This window comes from Malaya genurostris, chromosome 2 (assembly GCF_030247185.1).
Source record: "Malaya genurostris strain Urasoe2022 chromosome 2, Malgen_1.1, whole genome shotgun sequence".
Classification (NCBI taxonomy): domain Eukaryota; kingdom Metazoa; phylum Arthropoda; class Insecta; order Diptera; family Culicidae; genus Malaya; species Malaya genurostris.
In genome coordinates, this window is record NC_080571.1 from 131,203,695 (window position 1) to 131,227,834 (window position 24,140).

General features: G+C 37.0%; 1 protein-coding gene across 4 annotated transcripts in view; it reads right to left on the minus strand.

The window, feature by feature from the left end:
* LOC131431038 (basement membrane-specific heparan sulfate proteoglycan core protein) overlaps positions 1 to 24,140 on the minus strand; it is a 746,275-nt gene that overhangs the window by 244,794 nt on the left and 477,341 nt on the right. For all 4 annotated transcript variants that reach the window (XM_058596469.1, XM_058596470.1, XM_058596473.1 and 1 more), the window contains 2 exons: positions 23,005 to 23,214; positions 22,553 to 22,687 (listed from right to left, as the gene is read on the minus strand). In XM_058596469.1, the coding sequence (XP_058452452.1) occupies positions 22,553 to 22,687; positions 23,005 to 23,214 (345 nt within the window). The remainder of the gene's footprint in view (positions 1 to 22,552; positions 22,688 to 23,004; positions 23,215 to 24,140) is intronic.

Here is a 24,140-nt window from a genome sequence, read left to right on the forward strand (position 1 = left end):
ATATACACCTAATCAAAGTCGCCGGGTTAGGCTAACCCAGTCCGTACTGAACGTAACTTTTTTATAGTCCGTACCCTGAGGGTTAAGTTTGCAATACGATTATGCCGTTTATAATGTTCCCAATGAATTTTAATGTGGGAAATGAAACGTACTTTTTCTAAAGTTTTCAAATTGTTTACATCACTTCGATTGAAGTGTATTAGGTAAAGTTCATGGGAAATTCCAGAGCGTGGTTTAGAAGTACCATTCGCTCTTTTTTCATAAGTATTACTTGGAAAGGATAAACCAACCAATTGTTTTATTTCATTTTTAATTTCATCAATACTTTGATCATTTGATAAGCCTTTCACGACAGCCTTGAAGGGTCTGTCTGATTTTATATCATTTGAATAAAATTTATGAAGTTTCTCGAACAAATATCGAATAAGACGTTCGTAATCTTCCAATCCATCAACCAAGACTCGACATTCTCCTCTTCGTCTGATTTGAAATGAGACTTTTACTTCCGGGAGAAAAGTAGAGAGCTCAGTACGGAATGCTTTGAAGTCGGAAATCATCACCGTCACTGGTGGCATAGATTGATGTTTCTTCCCAGAACGACAAGCGTCCATTTTGGGAATTTTTGAAGAATTTTCTTCTATGTCACTACAATCGGATTCAGGAAGAATCTCGTAAATATTGTAAGACGGCATAGAAGCAACGGAAGGGAAATCCGTCCGTTGTCTTTTATTTTTACATTCAGATTCTATAACATCGTGAATGTTAGTCGAAAAATGTTGAATAACGGATTGTGATTTATTCCGTATTGAATTATTTTTAGCCTTAGGCTTGTTGTCTTTCCGGTTGGATGCAGGCATTTTTGAAATGAATGAAATTTTAAATTAAATTAACTAGGCTAAATGTGATAGTTTAATGATGCTTTTCTCGATTCAATCATATTCTCATATATAATACTATGGTATTCTATTCAAAATGTTATTTGTTCATTAACTAGTATAATCTACAGAATGAAACAGTTCACTGATCGGTTAGGTCATCTATTAGAAAACGAAGTGAGTGCCACTATTGTACCGCACCGGAACCCGATTACGGTATACTTTAAGTCGGTTCTTATGGCTTCCAAATAACAAGACGAACAAACTCTACTAGCTGTTAGTCAAATTTTGATGATTTTATACGATTTTGACATCGTTCTTTAAACGACGGTGGTAATTATTGCTGAATCCGAAGAATATGCTTAATTTTTAATAGATGCATAAGATCTTTCATTTGCACCTAACATTGGGAATATTGGTTCTGCCATCTCTGAAGAAAATCAGTGAGATCCTTTATTGAGTAAATGACAACTATCTCCCGCCGTTAATCAAAACCCGGGATCCAGGAGTCAGATCAAAATAAAATTCAGATACTTTGTATGAGATAACTATATCCTTCATTAGAATCTAAGTTTGTGGAAATCAGTGAAGTCGTCTTTGAGAAAGGCTAGTGCCCTTATTTTCATTTTTTTGCGCATATCACCTTGTAAATCCGGAACCGGAAATCACATTCAAATAAAATTCAGGAACTTTCTATGGAGCTATAAGACTTTTCACTTGAATCTAAGTTTATGAAAATCGGTTCAGACGTCTCCGAGAAAAATTAGTACAAACAACTGTTACATACATACATACGCATGCACACATACACGCACACAAACATACACTCGCACAGACATTTTGCGTACTTGACCGTACCGTACTTGGTTTAAAAATCGCGTTTCACATTGATTGCATAACCTCTTAATATGAGAAAGGCAAAAAAACGTAATTTTTTTTTCTAAATGTAATTTAAAGCTGTTTCAAATAATAGGTTATGCTAGTTACTTCCTAGTGGCCGTTCTTCCGGAAATAGTAGTAGAAAACTCAAAAACGGTACTCTCTTCATTTTCTCAGAAACAGCTAAGTTGATTTTCACAAACTTAAAATCAAAGAAAAGGAACATCAAATAAAAAGAACAACAATGGAAAAATCGATCTCGAAAATTTAGACTCGTTTGAAAGCTACTGTGTTATTGTGTAAGCTCACAGTATTAATGGCCGAAGATAGGATGTTTTATTTAGACTATTTCAACAGCAAGAAATTATCACACCTTACTCTTACTATTTCAGTCGTAGACCATGCGGGTCTCTGCTGTATGCAAGAGGCGTCTCCATGCAATTGATTCATGGCTGTTTGCCGCCAGCCTCGATAGCTGCGAAGGGTCCACTTGATCGATCCATCTTGCCCGCTATTCGCCTCTTCTTCTTAAACCGGTCGGATGATTATCGAGGATATTATTTCAACCGAGTTGTACTTCGACTTTCTAACAACATGCCCGGCCCAACGTAACCGCCCGACCTTGGCCGTTTGGACGCGGGATGATCCCCCCACAAATGGTGCAGTTCATGGTTCATTCGCCTTCTCCACGTGCCGTCTTCCATCCGCACTCCCCTACAGATGATTCGCTACACCTTCCGTTCAAAATCACTCAGTGAACGTTGATCCGCCGCAAGCATTGTCCAGGACTCGTGCCCGTAGAGGATAACCGGTCTAATCAGCGTTTTGTAGATAATTAACTTCCTTCGACGGCGAATTTTTGCTCGATCGAAGCGTCCTGCGCAGTCCAAAGTAAGCACGATTTCCTGACAAGATGCGTCTCTGAATTTCTCTACTGATGTCGTTATCGGCAATCACCAGTGAGCCCAAGTACACGAGCTCGTCGACCATTTCGATTTCATCACCGCCAATCAGAAATCATAATGGTGATTGATTTTATCTTCTCTCGAGCCCCTGCCTTTCATGTACTTTGTCTTTGGCACATTCATGTCTAGTCCGATCCCCTTCGCTTGTAGTCCGATGTACTTCCATCTTCACAATTGCGTACTATAATGTCAATACCTTCAGCGAAACCAAGTAGCTGGCATTATCACACCACTATGTCGAAAGAACAGCTCTGCTGTTAATGTTAATATGCACATACGAAAGAAACTTTGATGAACTTCAGTTATTCTTCTGTATTGTTCAGAAGTGATAATGTTTTATTTTTGCAACTCTTATAACAATGTACTCCTGTCTGTATGTTTTGCGCTCATTTCAAACAGATAGATTTTGCACAACTTAATTTAAAATTGTAAATTTTGAATTTAATATAATTTAAACTGCACACGCTAACCTACAAAGGCTATAGCAGGATAAGCATGTAAAATCTGCCCCCAAAGGGAATTCATATTGTTATACCACATTCGGAAGGTCATAGACTGTAAACTATTTTCTCAAAGTTTCAACCTTTTAACTGCCATATTGACGGAACTAGGGTGGTTCTATTGATTTTTATTTTATTTGATTTTTGAAGAAACTGCTTCTCCGAAAAATTTGAAAAAAATCAGGCATGTTTAAGGCATTATGGGGATACTTTACAATTTTTTTCAAAATTTTTGAAGATGTTTTTCTTTTATTAAAAAATACTAGAAAATTTTGAAACATATTTTTTCCCTCTTCCAATTTTTGCACCACCCTGGATTTTTTAGTGATAAATAAAGAATTTTTGGACATGTTAAAGTGGTATGTTTCCATATTTTTTAAAAATGTGGACGACCAAATTATTTGATTTTTTCTAAAAAATTAATAACAGTCGACCATGCGTTTCCATCAAATTCTGAGAGAAGGAAACGCATGGTGCTTTATCTTAGCAGTTTCTAGTAGTAGTCGACCATGCGTTCCCATAAAGTTCTTTTAAAAGGGAAACGCATGGTGCTTTGTTCTAGTAGTTTATGATGCAACTCAAGCGCAAGGCTTAGAAATCAAAGTAACGAAAAGAAGGAAATGAGTATCAACCTTTGCATAATACATACACGATCATACTTCGGGTACAACCCAGAAAGCTACAAAGCGAGAACTTACTGGTATGTGGTTCATATATGAATGGTAGTAATACATGAACGTCTAGAGCGAGTGTCAGTTTTTTACGTGTTGCTGATGGATGTAAAGAAAGAATAATGAAAGAAAGAATGAAAATTTCATTACAGTGTCAAAAGTTATCATAAAGATATGTTATCGAGGGATGTGTACAGTTTTCTGGAAAAATGTATAATAAAGATAAAGTTGGAGTTTTGTGTTTGAAAACGTCAATCGAATATCTTTATGATGGTTTTCATGGTTTGTAGACTGAGAGCGCTGTATATTTTTTTTATTTATTCTAAAATTTGAAACAACAACAGATATAAAAAAATAGTGATGCGTTATTTTTCATTTTTGAGTTATAACCTTTGCATAATTTCAAATCAAGCATTTATCGACCATGTCTATTAAAAAAATTGATTCGCTGAATCGATCTCTTTAATTTTTGGGTATATTGTGTAGAAAGCTCCATATTTTCCAGAAAATATCTGAGAATACATAATTAACTCATTAAGTGATTTTCACTCTCAGAGGAACGCTTCCAGGTTTTTACAGGTTTAATATGGTCAAATATCATTGAGCTTCGTGATATGCTGGTGTAAATGAGAAAGATTTATTCGTATTTTTGTTCAAATTGCGAACGGGAAGTTCTAATAAGATAATATTATCAATCCTTGGATTGGAACGAGTGCAACAACTATCGGAATATAGTAGCTCTGGAACAGAAGCTTTTGAAAAGGATGTTCTGCCAAGTAATTTTGGATTTATAGCTTTATCATGAGATGACCCAATTGAGACACACAGATCACAAAAAAGCTATTCGGGCCGGTAATAAGTCTCATTTTTAAAAGCTTACAAGTACTATATCGAGTACACTACAAATTCGACTGGATATTTGGGAATCCAGCGCCGTTGCTGTGAATGGTTATTGGCAATAGAACTGTTGGTTGCTGTTCACACGAGGCCGCCATTATTCACTACCTTTCCTTATGCTCGGTTTTTATCCAGAATTGTGAGACCGGCGAAAATATTGTCAGAAATGCTTAAATCAGAACAGCTACCAAGTGACGATGATAATTCTATAGAATAAACGAAAAGGATCAGAGAGAAAATGTGTGCATTGAAACAGTAATGTATTTTTATAACATTTTTATCCCATTTCCTATTTAAATGAAAAATACAGTCAATAATTTTCAGAAATTGTTTCGTGACCTTTCTTACATGAAACTTCTTAATCATTTCATAAAGACAATTGAAGTTTCAATTTAATGATTGACCCTTTTGAGTCTTAGTTCTGACTCCTACTGCGTCCATTAGTTCATCCAATAGCAAAATTTTATTAAAAATGATGTGCTGATAAAAAAAACTCCAAGTGGGTTATGAAATCAACCACAAAATGTATAAAAATTTCAGCTTATTTTAAAATTTATAGCAGTTCATCGTTTGGTTTAAATAATATGATATTTAAAATATAAGAGGAATATGCTTTACTCTCTCATCTCTCCCAAAAATTATTTTTTCGAATTTATGTTTTAGGACAGCAGAATTTTCAATCGACTAAGTAGTTAACGTTTATCTTCATTATTTTTTTGATTACTTATCCTACAATCAACGGAATTCGACACACATTCGCTTTAGCTCAAAAAAGCAATATCACCAAAAATTAATGTGAAAATGTGAAATACTTCTGTTAAGAAAAAATTGAGCAAATGCACAGATTGTCATCCCATCATTTGAGTCAATAAAGAATCTCTCTCTAATGGCTTCGACATAATGGATATAATGTGCCACGCTTTCTCTTTCAGCCGTGATTCTTGCTTTCGGTAATGGATAAAAAAGCTCACTAACCAGAATTTTGTATTGATAAACTTAACATATACATACAAAGCATAAAAACTATTCTGAACAGTCCGTTTAAAGGAATTATTCATGCTTGAATGTTCATTTGACGCAACAGAATAAACTTTGAAGCAGTTCCTTGTACAGTTTTTAAGCAGCGAGAAAGTTTTCTCAGAACTTATTCTGTATATTTAAGTTGCCAAAAAGTGCCACGCGTACTTTAGGGCTCTAATAAAGTGGATATTGTTCAGGTACCAGACCCGTGCGCAGGGGGGTTTTTTAGGGGTTTTAATAACTACATCCACACCCCCCTCTCCGCCAAATGGCAGATTTTTCAACATTAGGTTCCATGTACCTATTATATAAAAGTGCGAATAATTTGACTTTCCCTTCAAATTTGTGCGCCTCCCCACCCTTGAATCTCCACTCTTCTTGAACCCCCTCCCCCCTCTCTTGAACATCTGCCCCCCTTCTCTTGAACCCTCCCTTGAACCCTCCCTTGAATCCTCTCTTGAAACCCCACACGGGCCTGTCAGGTACTGTGGAACTTTTGGTTGCTTAGAGAGACGTCGCTTTAATTTTAATTTGATATTGATCTTGCCAATTTGAACATTCTTCCCAGAATATGAAATATAAACTGGCAGTATAAATCCATTATGATAATCATATTGAACATTGATATATAATGGCCACTTATTATGTGCGCTAAATCATTAGAAAGCAAGGAAAATCTATTAGTTTGATATTAGCGCTTCTACAGAACAATCTCTTTATTGATTCAATCAAAAATTTTCTGATTTGTTAAACTCGCGCTCACGATGACCAATATTATTTATATAACTCCATTACACACAATCCATCAACTGGTAAACGATATCAGAACTTTTTATCCTGCCTACAGCGGTTTTCTAGAACAGCCATATGCATTCCGTTATTGAGTCATTTGGCAAGCAATAATCAAGCACGTGACTCGAAATGACAAATAACATGAATCAAATATGCATGTGAAAACTTCACACAAAACAACTCGTTGCGCGCCAAAAGATTCTTTCAACGATCTAGTATTCCTTTCTTCGACGGCCAAACACTTATGCAACTCGTTATGCGCCAAACATCAATCGTAGATGTAGCAATCATTGGCGACTTTTTCAGTGGAAAATTCCATTGTCCATACAAAACAACTTTATGGATTTTTCCATAAAGCAATCATTGGCGACTTTTTCAGGGGAAAATTCTATTGTCCATACAAAACAACTTTATGGATTTTTCCCACTTTCCCGGCAAATGTTCCTAATTTTTTTGATGTACGAACCCGGTGGGGGTAAAAACTGATCGAACAAAAAAAGAATCATGTAAATCCGTCCATCCGTTTTTACGTGATGCGATTACAAAGAATGATCTCTGCATTTTTATATATAGAGATAAATTAAACTCAAATTGATGTGACTATATTAGTATTATATTAGGATAAGAATTCTATGTAAAAGTGATGCTACGGCGAAGAACAACTTATGTAAATTGCCTTAAGAAATAAACGTATTTATGGAAAAACAATTTTAAGAAATCGATTCCAACCTTCATCAGTGGCCACTTTTGTTTGACACCAATATAAAAAAGAAAAAATTAAATTCACTGCTGTTTCAACTCGCTATGTACTTAGTGAAATGTACAGAGCTGGCAAAAAGAAAACCGCGTTGTACGAGACCCAACAGTGCAAAACGATTTGACCATTTCATGACTCTAGTTCTTGACTGCCGTAACCGAACTGCATATGTGTGATACTCGCAACGTTCATATATTACTACCATTCATATATAAACCACATACCAGTAAGTTCTCGCTTTGTAGCTTTCTAGGTTGTACCCGAAGTATGATCGTGTATGTATTATGCAAAGGTTGATACTCATTTCTTTCTTTTCGATACTTTGATTTCTAAGCCCTGCGCTTGAGTTGCATCATAAACTACTAGAACAAAGCACCATGCGTTTCCGTTTTAAGAGAACTTTATGGGAACGCATGGTCGACTACTACTAGAAACTGCTAAGATAAAGCACCATGCGTTTCCTTCTCTCAGAATTTGATGGGAACGCATGGTCGACTGTTATTGATTTTTTAGAAAAAATCAAATATTTTGGTCGTCCACATTTTTAAAAAATATGAAAACATACCATTTTAACATGTCCAAAAATTCTTTATTTATCACTAAAAAATCCAGGGTGGTGCAAAAATTGGAAGAGGGAAAAAATATGTTTCAAAATTTTCTAGTAATTTTTAATGAAAGTAATACATATTCAAAAATTTTGAAAAAAAATGTAAAGCATCCCCATAATACCTTAAACATACCTGATTTTTTTCAAATTTTTCGGAGGAGCGATTTCTTCAAAATTTAAATAAAATAAAAATCAATAGAACCACCCTAGCTCCGTCAATATGGCAGTTAAAGGGTTGAAACTTTGAGAAAATTGTTTCCAGTCTATGACCTTTCGAATGTGGTATAACAATATGAATTCCCTTTTGGGGCAGATTTCACATGCTTATCCTGCTATAGCCTTTATGAGACAGCCGAAACTATGCAAACTCTTTACAAAAATATTTTTATAGCAGGTTTCTCAGTTCGGTTTGTTATGTTTTGCTTTGTGGAGAGCATAATTTTGCTAATTTTCTTCCACAAGAGATTTTTAACTATTTCGGTTCATTTTGTATTCGATAAAATTATGGCAGTCATTTGGAAAAATTTTGTAGAACTTCTATAACTGCTAATACTACATGGTCAAGTTGGTGATGTGCTGCACAATTGTTTCAGTTGTACTTAAAGTTGTTCTACAGTGATTTTTTCGATAGTATTATTAAACGCAGCAGTGATGCAGTTGCACAACCAATTTTAAGATGTTTAGAAATATTTCTGAACATATCTAACATTAATAAAAATTCCGAAACAATTGTAGATCATCTTGAAATTTAATGAGTTACTTTTGCTACTTGGGCAATTTTCTATCACACCCAAGTGCCAACTTAGGACGTAATTAACCGTTGGAGGACCATCTACCAATAACTTGATATACTGCAAGATTATGGACAGCATTGCGCCTTACAATTGGCAGTATAGGCAAAGTTTGTATGCACAACGATGCATTGGTATTCAAGTCAGATGTTGAGGAAACCTCTAAGATTTGCTGCCTTAAAGTGGAATGTAATACAAAGCATAACAAGAAAAACCGACACGTAGAAACGAGGATTATTTTCAGTGATTCAGCGTAGTGAGCTTACCACTCGTTTTGTTGGTTTGTAAAAAAGACTCATTGATTCGTAATGAATTTTTGAATCCTTTAAATTTAGAATTAGAACTATGAATCAGGAGTAACTATGATTGAATAACATAAGGGTTATATGTATGTGTATTGACTAACTTTCTTACCATGTATATACCTGAGTTTAGTAGCATGCATTGCTTCTCCTTCAAAAGAACGATTCAAGACAAGAAAACATTCAAGTATTTTCGGAATCTTTGACTTCCACTAGACATTTCACGCCGATAGGTTGAAATTCATGTAAAAGTACACGCATGATAGAGAGTGGTCCAATTTCCTTATCGAATAAAACATAATACTGGACTGGAATTACTGACAATATATTCCATTCTAATTGACTTTCATTGTCATCTTCGAATGAGTAGAAAGATGTTATATTATTATTTTTCTTGTGTCAATAAGATCGTAGCACTAGCTATGTAATCGAAGCACTAGCTATGTAATGTAGCTCCCGGTATCCGGTTTCAGAAGCACCGGAAATAGTGGTCATGTATACCAAAATAGATCTCACTCACTTTTCTCAGGGATGTTTTGACCGATTTCCACAAACTTAGATTCAAATAAAAGGTCTCATGGTTCCATACGGAATTCCTGAATTTCATCCGGATCCGACTTCCGGTTCCGGAGTTATAGGGTTAAATGTTGTCAATAATGTACACCGTAACTTAAACCGGCGAAACAGAAAACGTAAAAAAAATTCTGAACTGGTTTCAAAACTACACAAATCGATAGTCATTATCAGTAGGCAACTAAACAAACCGATTCCGGCTATTCTGGTTCCCGGTATCCGGTTCCGGAAGCACCGGAAATAGTGGTCATATATACCAAAATGGATCTCAAATGCAAATGAAAGGTCTCGTGGTCCCATACGGAATTCCTGAATTTCATCCGGATCCGACTTCCGGTTCCAGAGTTATAGGGTAAAGTGTGTTCAATATTGTACACCGTCACTTAAACCGGCGAAACAAAAAACGTTAAAAAAATTCTAAACTGGTTTCAAAACTACACAAATCGATAGTCATTATCAGTAGGCAACTAAGGAAAGTATCGATAAGTAGTTAGCAACATTCAAACAGTTATTACTCTGAAATGGCTTAATTTTTTGCAGCGTGTTTTGCGGTGACATGTTTGTTCACATGTCAATAACAGCTGCGCAATCGATTGGTTTCGGTACGGTTTATCGTTTCAACGATGAGTCGAATTGATCCGGAAACGCGAAAGAAAATTCTGCACACTTGGTGCTCAGGAAGTGGTGTCACGTGCAATGGAATTGAAAAACGGGTGATAGTGCACCACACCAGTGTCAAAAATATTATCGAGAACTTCGATAAGACCCTTTCCATGAAGGATTTGTACCGATCCGGTAGGAAAACGGGTCCCAGCCAGCCCCGCCGGGACTTAAAAGTGGTTGAGTACATCAGGAAAAACTCATCGGCGTCGACGAGGGATTTGGCCAAGCAGTTCAACACCAGCATCGGGATGATTCAACGGATCAAAGTTCGGAACTCCCTGAAAACGTACAAGAAACGGAAGGTGCCGAAAAAGTCCCTGGTACAGCAAGTTCAGGCCAAAACAAGAGCGCGAAAACTGTATAACCGGATTCTACAGAATAAAGACGGATCCTGATCGACGACGAAACCTACGCCAAGGAAAACTCTCGAGTGCTGCCCGGACCGCAATATTATACGAAATCGGTGTACCAGGACCTGGACGACGCTTACACCACGGTGGCGATGGAAAAGTTTGGGCAGAAGGTGTTGGTCTGGCAAGTAATTTGTGCCTATGGTTTGCGGTCTTCGATTTTCTTCACGAAAGGCACAATTAACGCCAAGGTGTACGAGGAAGAATGTTTGAAGAAGAGAATGCTGCCACTGTACAGAAAGCATAAGGCTCCTCCTCCTTTCTGGCCGGATTTGGCTTCAGCCCACGCCAACTCCGTTCTACAGTGGATGTCAAAAAATAATGTGCAATTCGTGGAAAAGGACATCAACCCACCGAACTGCCCGGATCTTCGGCCAGGAAGGTACAGTGTCTCAAAACATGCAGGAGATAAAAAATTCTGGACAGCTGCCACCAGGAAAGTCACAAAAGTAACTGTGCAGAATTTAATGAAGAATGTCAAGTCCAAAGAAACTAGGTTTTTCTTCAATATAATCAGTGAAATGCATAAAAATGTAATTTTTCTACAATATATCGAAAGCTGATGTCAAAATGTGTTTTTTACGCTTTTTTATTCAATAATCAATGTTGCTAACTACTTTTCGATACACTCCTCAAACAAACCGATTCCGGCTATCCTGTTTGATAGACAATACGTTCCACTGCACAGCGAAAAAAAAACCAGGAAACCCTCAAAGAAATCGGGAAACTTGTTTCTTATGTAAAAAATCCAAGAAATGCAATGGAATGGTTTTTAATGGCCGCACAAATCGCCATCCTGCTAGTTTTACCCCAAATGCCCAAAAGTTTTAGGGTTTTCTGTAGTATTTGTTCTGTAACTTGAGTGCGGTCTACTGAGATAGCTTGATTTATGTAAAAATATCTGGAGAATCGAATGGCAGAGTGTACACTGGCCGCACGAAACTTTTTGGTGGCTATTTTACCCCATTTCCCCTATTTCATGATATCTTACCGTAAATCGTCCTTAAATCTCGGTAAAACTTATTGAAAGTTTACTAAATCTAACTTATTTTATGCAGAAAAGTCTGTAGAATCGAATGCCAGTACTCATACTGGCCGCACGGAACGTTTTGGTAGCTATTTTACCCCAATTACTCCAATATGTGAAATTTTCATCTAAATCACCCTTAAGTCTTAAGCGAATCACGTTGAAGGCATACGAAAACTATTTTATATTATGTAAAAAAGTCTGGAGAATCGAATGGAAGAACCTACACTGGCCGCATGAAACGCTCTAGTGACTATTTTACCCCAATTCGTCTATTTCATGATATCTTATTGTAAATCGTCCTTAAATCTCGGTAAAACTTATTGGAAGTTTACTAAATCTAGCTTATCTTATGTAAAAAAGTCTGTAGAATCGAATGCCAGAACTTATACCCCAATTCCTCCAATATGTGAAATTTTCATCTAAATAACCCTTAAGTCCTAAGCGAACCACGTTGAAAGCATACGAAAACTATCTTATATTATGTTAAAAAGTCTGGAAAATCGAATGGAAGAACCTAAACTGTCCGCACGAAACGTTCTGGTAACTATCTTACCCTGATTCCTCTATTTCATGATATCATATTGCAAATCCTCCTTAAATCTCGGTAAATTTTTTTGGATGTCTACTAAATCTAGCTTATTTTATGTAAAAAAAAAGTCTGTAGAATCGAATGCCAGAACTTATACTGGCCGCACGAAACGTTTTGATGGCTATTTTACCCCAATTCCTCTAATATGTGAAATTTTCATCTAAATCACCCTTAAGTTTTAAGCGAACCAAGTTGAAAGCTATCTTATATTATGTAGAAAAGTCTGGAGAATCGAATGGAAGAACCTAACAGATCGGCTGAAAAGTTCGTATCGTTTCTATGAGAGGGCGCCACTAGAATTAAATCCATACCATTTTCAGTTAGTACCAACCTTCAAAAGATACGTGTATAAATTTGACAGCTGTCTGATTATTAGTTTGTGAGATATTGCATTTTGAGTGAAGCTACTTTTGTTATTGTGAAAAAAATGGAAAAAAAGGAATTTCGTGTGTTGATGAAACACTACTTTTTGATGAAAAAAAGTGCCGCCGATACCAAAAAATGGCTTGATGAGTGTTATCCAGACTCTGCACCGGGCGAAGCAACAATTCGTGGTTTGCAAAATTTCGTACTGGCCATATGAGCACCGAAGACGATGAACGCAGTGGACGTCCAAAAGAGGCTGTTACCGATGAAAACGTGAAAAAAATTCACAAAATGATTTTCAATTACCGTAAAGTGAAGTTGATCGAGATAGCTGACACCCTAAAGATATCAAAGGAACGTGTTGGACATATTATTCACGAATATTTGGATATGAGAAGGCTTTGTGCAAAATGGGTGCCGCGTGAGCTCACAATCGATCAAAAACAACAACGAATTGATGATTCTGAGCAGTGTTGGGAGCTTTTATATCGAAATAAAACCGATTTTTTTCGTCGATATATAACAATGGACGAAACATGGCTCCATCACTTCACTCCGGAGTCCAATCGACAGTCAGCTGAGTGGACTGCACGCGATGAACCGAACCCAAAGCGTGGAAAGACTCAACAATCGGCCGGTAAGGTTATGTCGTCTGTATTTTGGGATTCGCATGGTATAATTTTCGTCGACTACCTTGAAAAGGGAAAAAACCATCAACAGTGACTATTATATAGCGTTATTAGAGCGTTTGAAGGACGAAATTAAAAAAAAAACGGCCTCATTTGAAGAAGAAAAAAGTTTTGTTTCATCACATCAAGACAATGCACCGTGTCACAAGTCGATGAAAACCATGCTGAAATTGAACGAATTGGGCTTCGAATTGCTCCCTCATCCACCGTATTCTCCAGATTTGGCCCCCAGTGACTTTTTCCTGTTCTCAGACCTCAAGAGACCTCGCTGGTAAAAAATTTAGAAGCAATGAAGGGGTAATGGCTGAAACTGAGGCCTATTTTGAGGCATAGGACAAATCGTACTACAAATATGGTATCGAAAAGTTGGAAGATCGCTATAATCGCTGTATCGCCTCTGATGGCAATTATGTTGAATAATAAAAACGAATTTTGGCAAAAAAATGTGTGTTTCTATTAAACGATACGAACTTTTCAGCCGAACTGTCACACTGGCCGCACATAACGTTCTGGTGACTATTTCACCACAATTCCTCTATTTCATGATATCTTATTTAAATCGTCCTTAAATCTCGGAAAATCTTATTGGAAGTTTACTAAATCTAGCTTATCTTATGTAAAAAAGTCTGTAGAATCGAATGCCAGAACTCATACTGGCCGCACGAAACGTTTTGGTAGCTATTTTACTTAATTCCTCCATTTCGTGAGATCTCGATATAAAACACCCTCAAATCTTAAAGGAACCTAGTAGAAAGTTAATTATAGATAGCTTATCTTATAGAAAAATGTCTGGAGAATCAAATAGAGTAACTTATACTTGACTTGATAGTAAGAAGAGAAAATTAGATAATTTTACGTTCATGAACTTTGCGATGGTGATTTTTTTACCTACAACTTGAGAAACAAAAGTTCTCCGTGCATAACATGTTCTTCCACTCACACATAGATATGCACATTTGATGAACCTTGCGTCCAAGGGGCATGAAGATCTAATTTATTACATGTTCGATTTCAAAATTAATTACTTTATTTACATTTTTATTGCATTTTTCATATTTTCATTACATTCTTTATCTAAAATTTCTTACTACTGTCACACTGAATTCTTATTATTTATTTTATTACATTCTATTACATATCATTACTTTTAGTTTTTGTTACGTCATTCCAAACTGAACTTTTCGTGTCCCTCGCTTGCATCACACGTTTATTCTTTCTTTAATTCTCACTTTGGATTTTGATTGATTCAAAATGTTTTCCAATCGAGAGCTCGTTGAAGTTTATTGTCGTGAATACGACTTACTTTACTATGGGGTGCCTTTTCAAAATTAGCCATATGGAAGAATGGGCAGAACTTAATCGTGAATATCTCGACTTGTATTAATGGTAGCAACACAATTCTTTCACCATTTCATCAAAAATATGATTCTCATTCACTTGCTGACCTTCAAGGCGAGAAGACTGCCATCGCAGGAGTTAAATCAGCAGCGACGGAGAGAGCACCTTCTGCGTGGTTAAAACCTCAAACGCTCAGGTAGCAACTCTCATTCGCTTGCTGGCCTTCAAGGCGAGAAGACTGCCATCGCGGGAGTTAAACCATCAACCAGCAGCGACGGAGAGTGCACCTTCTGCGTGGTTAAAACCTCAAACGCTCAGGTCGCAACTCTCATTCGCTTGCTGGCCATCAAGGCGAGCAGACTGCCATCGCAGAAGTTAAATCAGCAGCGACGAAGAGTGCACCTTCTGTGTGGTTAAAACCTCAAACGCTCAGTTCGCAACTCTCATTCGCTTGCTGGCCATCAAGGCGAGCAGACTGCCATCGCAGAAGTTAAATCAGCAGCGACGAAGAGTGCACCTTCTGTGTGGTTAAAACCTCAAACGCTCAGTTCGCAACTCTCATTCGCTTGCTGGCCTTCAAGGTGAGAAGACTGCCATCGCGGGAGTTAAACCATCAACCAGCAGCGACGGAGAGTGCACCTTCTGCGTGGTTAAAACCTCAAATGCTCAGGTCGCAACTCTCATTCGCTTGCTGGCCTTCAAGGCGAGAAGACTGCCATCGCGGGAGTTAAACCATCAACCAGCAGCGACGGAGAGTGCACCTTCTGCGTGGTTAAAAGCTCAAACGCTCAGGTCGCAACTCTCATTCGCTTGCTGGCCATCAAGGCGAGCAGACTGCCATCGCAGGAGTTAAATCAGCAGCGACGGAGAGAGCACCTTCTGCGTGGTTAAAACCTCAAACGCTCAGGTAGCAACTCTCATTCGCTTGCTGGCCTTCAAGGCGAAAAGACTGCCATCGCGGGAGTTAAACCATCAACCAGCAGCGACGGAGAGTGCACCTTCTGCGTGGTTAAAACCTCAAACGCTCAGGTCGCAACTCTCCTTCGCTTGCTGGCCTTAGTTCTTGAACTCAGGATCCAGTTCTTTATTCCAGACTTCTTCTATTCGGTTCTTTTTGGAACCATAATAATACTCCTAAAGAATTAAGCGGAAATTTTACTGTAACTGTACTCTATAAAACCCATTCTGGTAGTCATGGCGAGAAATCGTCTTCAAGTTTCAGAGCTTAGTTCAGGAATATGGGTTTAGGCGCATCGTTTAAATTTCTAGTAATGAAAGAGGGGAAAGTTGCACAATTCAAACAATCGATCAACTACCAATTCGAATTCGGAAGCATAAATAAAACGTGTTATATTCGTATTCACGACATCCTGTTATGCCTCTGACATTACACACCCGTACTTTTTTAATTCTCGGGACAGCGAGAATGTGCTAGCCTTTTTAAACCCAAACTTAACAGCTAGTGAAGATGTCATAAATCGTAGTGTGAAATTATGAATGAAAACATTTAAAACGCTCCGGAGGAGTACCGACCGCAAAGAAAGGTTTTTCGATAGAAAAACTCGCTGGCTGGATGCACAGTTCATGATAAGTTCACTTGATCTGCTTCTTAGATTCTGTTATTTTATGGTGGGTTTATTGAATAAATATACTCACAAAATGCTTTAAAATCTCTATGTCATTCATGCATGAAGATATCGCCATATACTCCGTCAAAGTGCAACAAAACCCGTGGACGAAAGTCTATGGATTATGTCAGCTTGAAAGAACAAAGCAGAGAAACTTATACTCGTAAGTTGTCACAGGAATATTCATTAGAAGAATTGTTGCGAGCAACAGAATCAGCTGCATATAAATATATCGATTCGGTCACTAAACGGGTATTGAAACCAGAGTTAATAAAAGTCATTTTCATTGACTGAAAAATAGTCGAAAATGACAAGATATTACTGTCACTCTCAGCTTTGCTTGCAAACTAAGAGAACGAAATCCATGTTCATTCAATGACATAAGTGGGACAGTAGTTTCAAAATTGTGTTTTTTCTTTCATTAGCCCTTTAGCGGACCTTACACGATCATTAAAAGTGTCATTACTAAGTAATGACACTTCTGCTCAAACGCTCGTCATTACTGCATTACTGTACATCATTACTTTTTAGCCTTACACGTTCATTATTAATGATGAGTATTTGTAACTATTCCAGCACGGGGCTTGTAACCAGAATAACTTTCCCTCAGCAATTAAAGAATATTAGCAATATTCTTTATCTTCGTTTAGCTGAAAATAAATTTTATTTGCCATTGAAACGTTAAGGTTGGTCATTTCCAGATTTTTTTTTCACGTGCAGTTCTGAAGAGCAGGGATGCCAGGTCATTTTTACAAAAATCTTTGATCAAGCCAAAAACATGTCTGTGAAAATCTGTGCCAGTTGCCCGTACCATAATAGCAGATCAAAATCAATTTGGTGAACAAAAAAAAGAGGTCTCACTACCAACACGCTCTGTACCTTTTTCCTCAACCAATCTGTACTCTGTACTGAACCGACTTGACGTTGCATATTGGGCGTTGAAATTCCATGTCAAATTATAAAGTCATCAATTTCAAACTAGATAAATATATGGAATTGCAATTCAATTGTGGATAAAAAAAACTATGAAACTTCGTCGTTGAATTGACTGACAATCTATTGGAATAACATCTTTTATCATAATTTTGTAGTAAGAATTTCATTTTATTACTGAATACAGATTATTACAGATATTTTATACAAAGAATACAGATTTTCTATGGAAATATCTGGCATCTCTGAATACAAATGACGATATTCAGCACTTCCACAAAAAAATAAGAAGAAGAAATAATGTTGGTAATGATGGAAAATCCGGAATTCCATCATTACTCGTGTCATTACTGAACTCGCAGACCTTACACGATCATTAAAAGTGTCATTACTTTTTAGTAATGGCACTTTTAATGATCGTGTAAGGGCCGCTTTTCAGTCATTTGCAGTTTTCAGTGAAAATCCCATAGTATGCAGTGTAACCAAAGCTGTGAGAATTGAAAATGACAGAAAAAGGTTTCACAATAAGTTTTACCTGTTAGTGCTCAAATTTGTAGTAGTTTTGGTTTCCAAAGAAGTTCTGGGATGTAATTACTTCGATTTGCCATATTTTAGTCACTTTTTATAGCCAAGCGTCACAGATTTTCAATACATCGATGAAAGAATGAGAATTGAAATTTTGCTATTGCTGCCTGAAGACGTTAGTTTGGTTTTGTCTTGTCACGTAGGAAAGAGTGACGTTGGCAATTATGCTCTCTCATTTTTTCGAAGAGAAACGAGAGTGCTTTGTCTTTCTTCGTTTGTTCTGGTGTCGGTCATTTACGAATAAGACAGTAAAACTTTGAAAATGAGACTGTTGGAATGATTTCTTTCATTGAGAAAGCGTGACAATTTTAAGCTCTGATTGAAACCATTTCTCAGGTGGCGAAGCATGGGCAAAAGCAGATTTAGAGAAACTGTCAGATCCCAAAATTAGACAACCTTAAATTGAAGATTGTCTGATGATGAGGTCTGACAAAGAACAAGTACACAGGAATCGCTACCTTCGTGAAGAGAGGAATGGGGCAAAATTTGGCTCCCTGGAAGGACGTTATGATGTTTCGTAACGATATAGTTCCTCGATTTGCCGAACCCATTGAAAATGCAGGATATTTGTCGGTAAAAATTTCGATTCGAGACTTAATCACAAATGATATCGAACGAATCATGGAACTCGACGACGTAAGCTCAAAACTGGCCCAACTGAAGGTGTGCTGGACTGTTTGATGCACGTTTCCGCTGGTCCGGATTCCGCAACGCAAATTTCTCACACGTGATGATATCCTATTCACTGAACATTTCATGAGTATGAGATCGGAATCAAGAGATACAGATTTGTACTCAGTTCCGAATCAAAAATCGGACACATTTTGTCGAGTGCGAAGCATGTGTTGGACGAAGGAGACTGATGTTCTCACGCGAGAACTGTTTGTCCGTTTCTTCGAAGAAATTGATAAAATCAACGATGAACCTGTTGTTGTTTAGATTGAGAATGTTACTCTGCGGGTGGAAGCGGAAGCAATTTATTCAATGATTGATGGGAAAGCTGCAAATGCGATTGTGGGCAATAGGAATACGCATGCTTGTCCGCTGTGTCCACCGTATTTTGGAATTGAAAAGCGAATAGGACCATCGTTTTTCCATGCCCGGTTGAATGCAGTGGAATAAATGATGCGGAATGCAGCAAAGAAGCAGTTCGTGGGAATCCTGCCCAAAGTTAAACTGACGTGAAGAAAGAAGCACGCTTCCAGGCAGATGCACTCGAAATATGTTATAAAATGAACATTAATCGTCCCAAAATTGAAAGCAGTGGAAGTTCCAACAATGGTAATATGTCCCGCGACCTACTCGAAAAACCGAAGGAATTTGCTGGAATTCTAAACATAAGCGTCAAATTGGTGAAGAATTTCAGAACAATTAGCAGCCTAGCACTATCTTTCCGCTGAAACCAGATAAAGTAAAGCAGCTCTATAATGTTCTCGAAAGACAAAATTTTAAAGAATTTCCGTTCATAAAACAACTGCCACCGAGTATTCATAAGTACCAATCTGCCAAATGTTTGCAGGAAAATTGATTATTTTTTATTGTAACAAATATACTATAGTTTCTATATATTATTTATAATTCCTAGCCATACACCATAAATTATGTTGACGAGCAATTCGGGGAGCGATGTCACAAGCGGCATAAGTTCTCTCGTCCGCACCTTTCTAGAAAAAACATCCGCCGAAGATAATATAACAGACATGGTTAAAACTGCTTTAATTAACCTGGTCCGACCCTAAAATGTCATACCTGGCGTACAAAACGAAAAGTCCATCCAAACGATCAAAATTCGATAATGATGTTGAAAACCATATGAATGAGTATATCGACTCCAATGCAGAAAAACGTACTAGCATGCCTTTCAGTTACGACGAACAAAGTGACTGCATTGATGGCGATTGTACCTCTGATGACGATGATGATAGTGATTGAACTCCGTGAAATCAATACACGTTTTTAAAACGGTGTGGATGGGCACAATTTATTTGTTATTACTTACTCTACATTCTTCGAACTCTAGAAGGTCCTCTGAGGTCCTGAATAGCCTGATAATTAGTAACTTCGAAAAATTAGTCGAGCTTCAATTTCAAACAAGATTTATGACAGTATATTTTAACCATATGTCACAGGAAATCGACCCTTCAAGATATTTTCCTATTCCTATTTGGAAAGCGCACAGGATTGGTCGAAGAGCCTTAGCATTCAGTGTGTTAAGTTTGCTCTTGACCTTGATCGCAAGATTTGATTAATAATTTAAGGAATAGATTCGGGAAACTAATTGGGATCGACAGTTGTTGATGGAATTGGGCTTGGCTCTGCTCATCCGCAGTCTCGTTACTCCATCGTAGCTGATGTGTGTAGCGATGAACTGGTCCGGCGAGAAGGGCCAGGTGAATTACTATCTGATACTGAAGAAGATATCGGGTTCGATTCCTGATTTGATCAAGGATCTTCCCGTGTTGGAAATTTTCTTGATCAACCCTGGATAGTAAATCCGAAATATTTGAATGTTATTTCGTGGTCAGTCGTTCTTTTGAAGTAGAACCTATACCTGCTAGATTAATCAGATCGTTTTCTTTCGTTTACTGGTTGAGATATGTGCAAAAATATTGATTATCATTTAGATAACTCGTTCTGCTCACAACTTTGTAGGGTGGGACCATCATCAATTTTCTTTGGAACATGTTTGAAATGTTCATACTTTTTTCTGCAGCAACACTGGGAAAACTCTATCCTTTCCAAGAGACTTGTACGGAGCACAACTATCATCTGTTCATTTGACCGATTCAATCGTCACTATTTTCCGAGCAATGGCCCAAGAATCGTAACTACCCGCGAAAAGTCTCTGGAACAGCTGTCCATGATGGATCCATACATCCTGGAAAGAGAGTGTTAAAAAGACAGCTAAGTACATCACCTTCAACAGGCAAGTACTCACCATCCGAAGTTCTCGAGAAACCGACAAGAAGGCCCTTCGATTTCTAAAGTAACTTATGTAATCTGCTAGCCTGGTTGAGACTGTGCATTTGTGCAAAGGCTTCCCCAATCACTCAGCTCAGACAATCGAGAGTCACTAACAATCACTCGGTGATGGTTGGTTGTGTGGCTAATATTCCGAACAATAGACATTTTTCTTGCCTATATCATCAACAGTCATACGAAATGTGACAGCACAAGTATCCCGAGTTGTGAGCTCAGATATGAGAGATACACCGAGAGCACTATTTCAAGTATGCAGTTTACCTTTTAAAAATATGGTAGTTGAAACGTAGCTATAGAAGATTAACCTTCTGGAAGAAGTCTGGATAGATTCATTAAAACCGGGGTAAAATAAACTAACAATCTTGTTTCGTATATTCGACAATCAGTGGTATTTGATAGAGAGAAATTGAATATGCAACCTTATGAGTTACGTTCTGATATACATGTTTTACGAACGTTTATATGCACTTGAAAAATCAATTATGAAACTATCTGGAATAATAATCAAAAACAAAGTTATGTTAATAGTTATATGAATGAACAAAGGCTCTAATGCGAAACATTTTTAGTCAGATTATTAGTTACTAAAGACAATGCAAATGTTTATACGCAAGAAATATCCTTGTTTTGCACTTCCCTTCCCCTATATTCTCTTTTAATGAGAATCTTCGGTATGATGCTTAGAATATGCCCAAGATAATTTTCGAACATTGTTACAAATTTGCAGATTTTCTAATCAAATTGATATTTTTTTAAAACGTTAGTTTTTATTTTAATGTAGTTGTGTTTCTAAAAATGAAGAAAACTGTACACAAATCTATCAGACAGCAAAATATTATGTAGACTCAGTAGAAAAATACTCTTTATAGCAAGGTTCTCAATCTGGTTTATCATATTTTTTATCTTTTGCAGAGAGTCTCATTTTGTTCATATATTTTTCTTCCTGGAAGAGATTTTTACCAATTGTAGAACTTGTTAAATTTTAGATCAGTTACATTTGCGACTTGGGTATCCAATTTCACACAGAAAAAATATTCCCAAATATCAAAGTGCACATTGCTCTACGCTAAATTTACAACTTGGTAAAGTAGTTCCGTACAAATTTCGACCATCCTACCCGTTCAGATTAGACCAATCCGGTTGACTGTAACCAAGCTTCTCGGTTATTAGCTGAAAACGAAACGTTCAGGACTTCCACACAAACTGCTGTGTACTATGCAAATACTTGTAACGAAATCGCTAAATAAACGAAAGTGAAGTAACGCACCAAAATCATTTTTTATAGATTTCTCAGTCTACAATCAACGAATTATGATTTAATTGATTACAATATTTTCGGAAAGGTCCTGAGAAGTGATGTCACAGCAAAACTAATTAGAAGAAAGTCTGTAACATCAACGCAAAAATGTAAAGTGAATGCAACAATTTCCATCCAAAGCATTGAACAGATATAGCATTTCCCACTGTAACTAGTGATTTAAATATGTTATATGAGATAAATGTGGAGTTGTGGTGATTAGGGCTGCCTGCACCCTACTACTTCGTTAGGTCTATGTGAAATCAATCATGCACTGTCAGAAGTTGCAGTTATTCGATTATTACAGTTAATGAACAATAGCTTCTAGAGTTTGGAATCCTACTGTTTTAGTGAGTGCTTTTATTTATAATTTGCGGTTAGTTCGAAATATTCTCAACAGAAAGATTTGTTACCATATATATCACAGTTATCTTCATCTTCGCCGCTTTGACAGTCAATTCTACCATCACATTGGACAATTTTGTCCAAACATTTTCCATCGCAGTAGAACTCGTTGCTTTCGCAGTTTTCATCGTCGCCTTCGCTAGCTATAATTGTCGATGCAAGGAATTTAAATATGAAAATTTTTAATTTTATGATGGTGTTGGCAGTCCAAACTCAACGCACTCAAGTCAACTCTTGAATTTCGACTGCCAACTGGTGACTCAATGTATTTAGAGTTTTAGTGCAAGACATAAATCTTGCTTAAGAAAATGCATCATATTGAGGGTTCTAAGAAAGGTTCTAAGATGATTTCAAAAGCGGTCGTGTTTGCAACAATTCGATTGCGATTTGAATTAGCCGGAAAGCCCAATTCTTAGATCCTATTGTTTCAAAATTATGGTTAGTGGTATGAATGAAATACCGTATGAACAGTCGAGTTCGTCGGACTGGTCGTGACAGTCAACTATGCCATTGCATTTTTTGTAATCCGCTATACAGATGCCGTCTTGACACTCGAAACTGTCGCGGTCGCATCGATTGCTATGTGCCGGTAGTTGTTGGCGGTGAACATGATGATGGCTAGCACTTGCAGGATTATGATCCAATGACTTCTTCAAATGGGAATTATCGTCTAGATGGCGTCATGAAAACGACAGCATGGATTGAGATTTATACAAAGCTATTAATCAAGCATTCAATGATCTTATATTACTATAAATGAGCGCAGACAGTACCATCCTTTAATAACTTTTGTAATATAAACGGGATGTATACCAGTAAAACTAAAATTTATTTGTTAATAATCCTAAACTATATTCGCTTCTGTCAAGTATCTCAGCACGAAAAGTGAGTTTCCATAAATCATGCATAAATTTCTCGGATATAAAAAGATCGAATCGTATGTTATGTGTATCGTGTTGAAGTTTCATCACTTTATACTTCAAGCGGTGTTTACATATTCTACCAACATGTGACTTTTCGAATTCTTTTTTTGCTTATGTATTTTTCATTGCAATATGAACTAAATTCAAATTGTTAAGATTCTGGTTTGGCGCTCAGTCGCAAGGGGAAATTTTTAAACCCTATTATATATATGATTTGATTATTATCGTTAAGTTCACGTAATCTCATCATTATTTTTAAAAATTTTCAAAAAATTTACCTCAACTTAGTTAACGCGCGTTTCATTAAATTGATTAACAAAATAGTTGAAATTGCATATTGAACCAAATGCATAATAGTATAGTAGTATTTCATGGTCAACATAAACTGACTTAGAACATGAAATGTGTATTAACGTAGATGATTTACAAGTAATATGCATCCTTCAACGTTCGAGTTCTTGGCGCGGTAATCAATCGAACCCAACCACAAATACACCTCAGAATTCCTTAAATATAATTGGGATTTAAGTTCTGCATTTGAAATCCTTGTGACTCTTGGTTGACTTCACTATGAGACTGCGCTGAATCACCAGCACCATCTGTATCGAGACGATGGATAAATTGAATAACCTTTTCTCAGTTCTCAATAGAATATTCTCGTTTAGCCCAAATT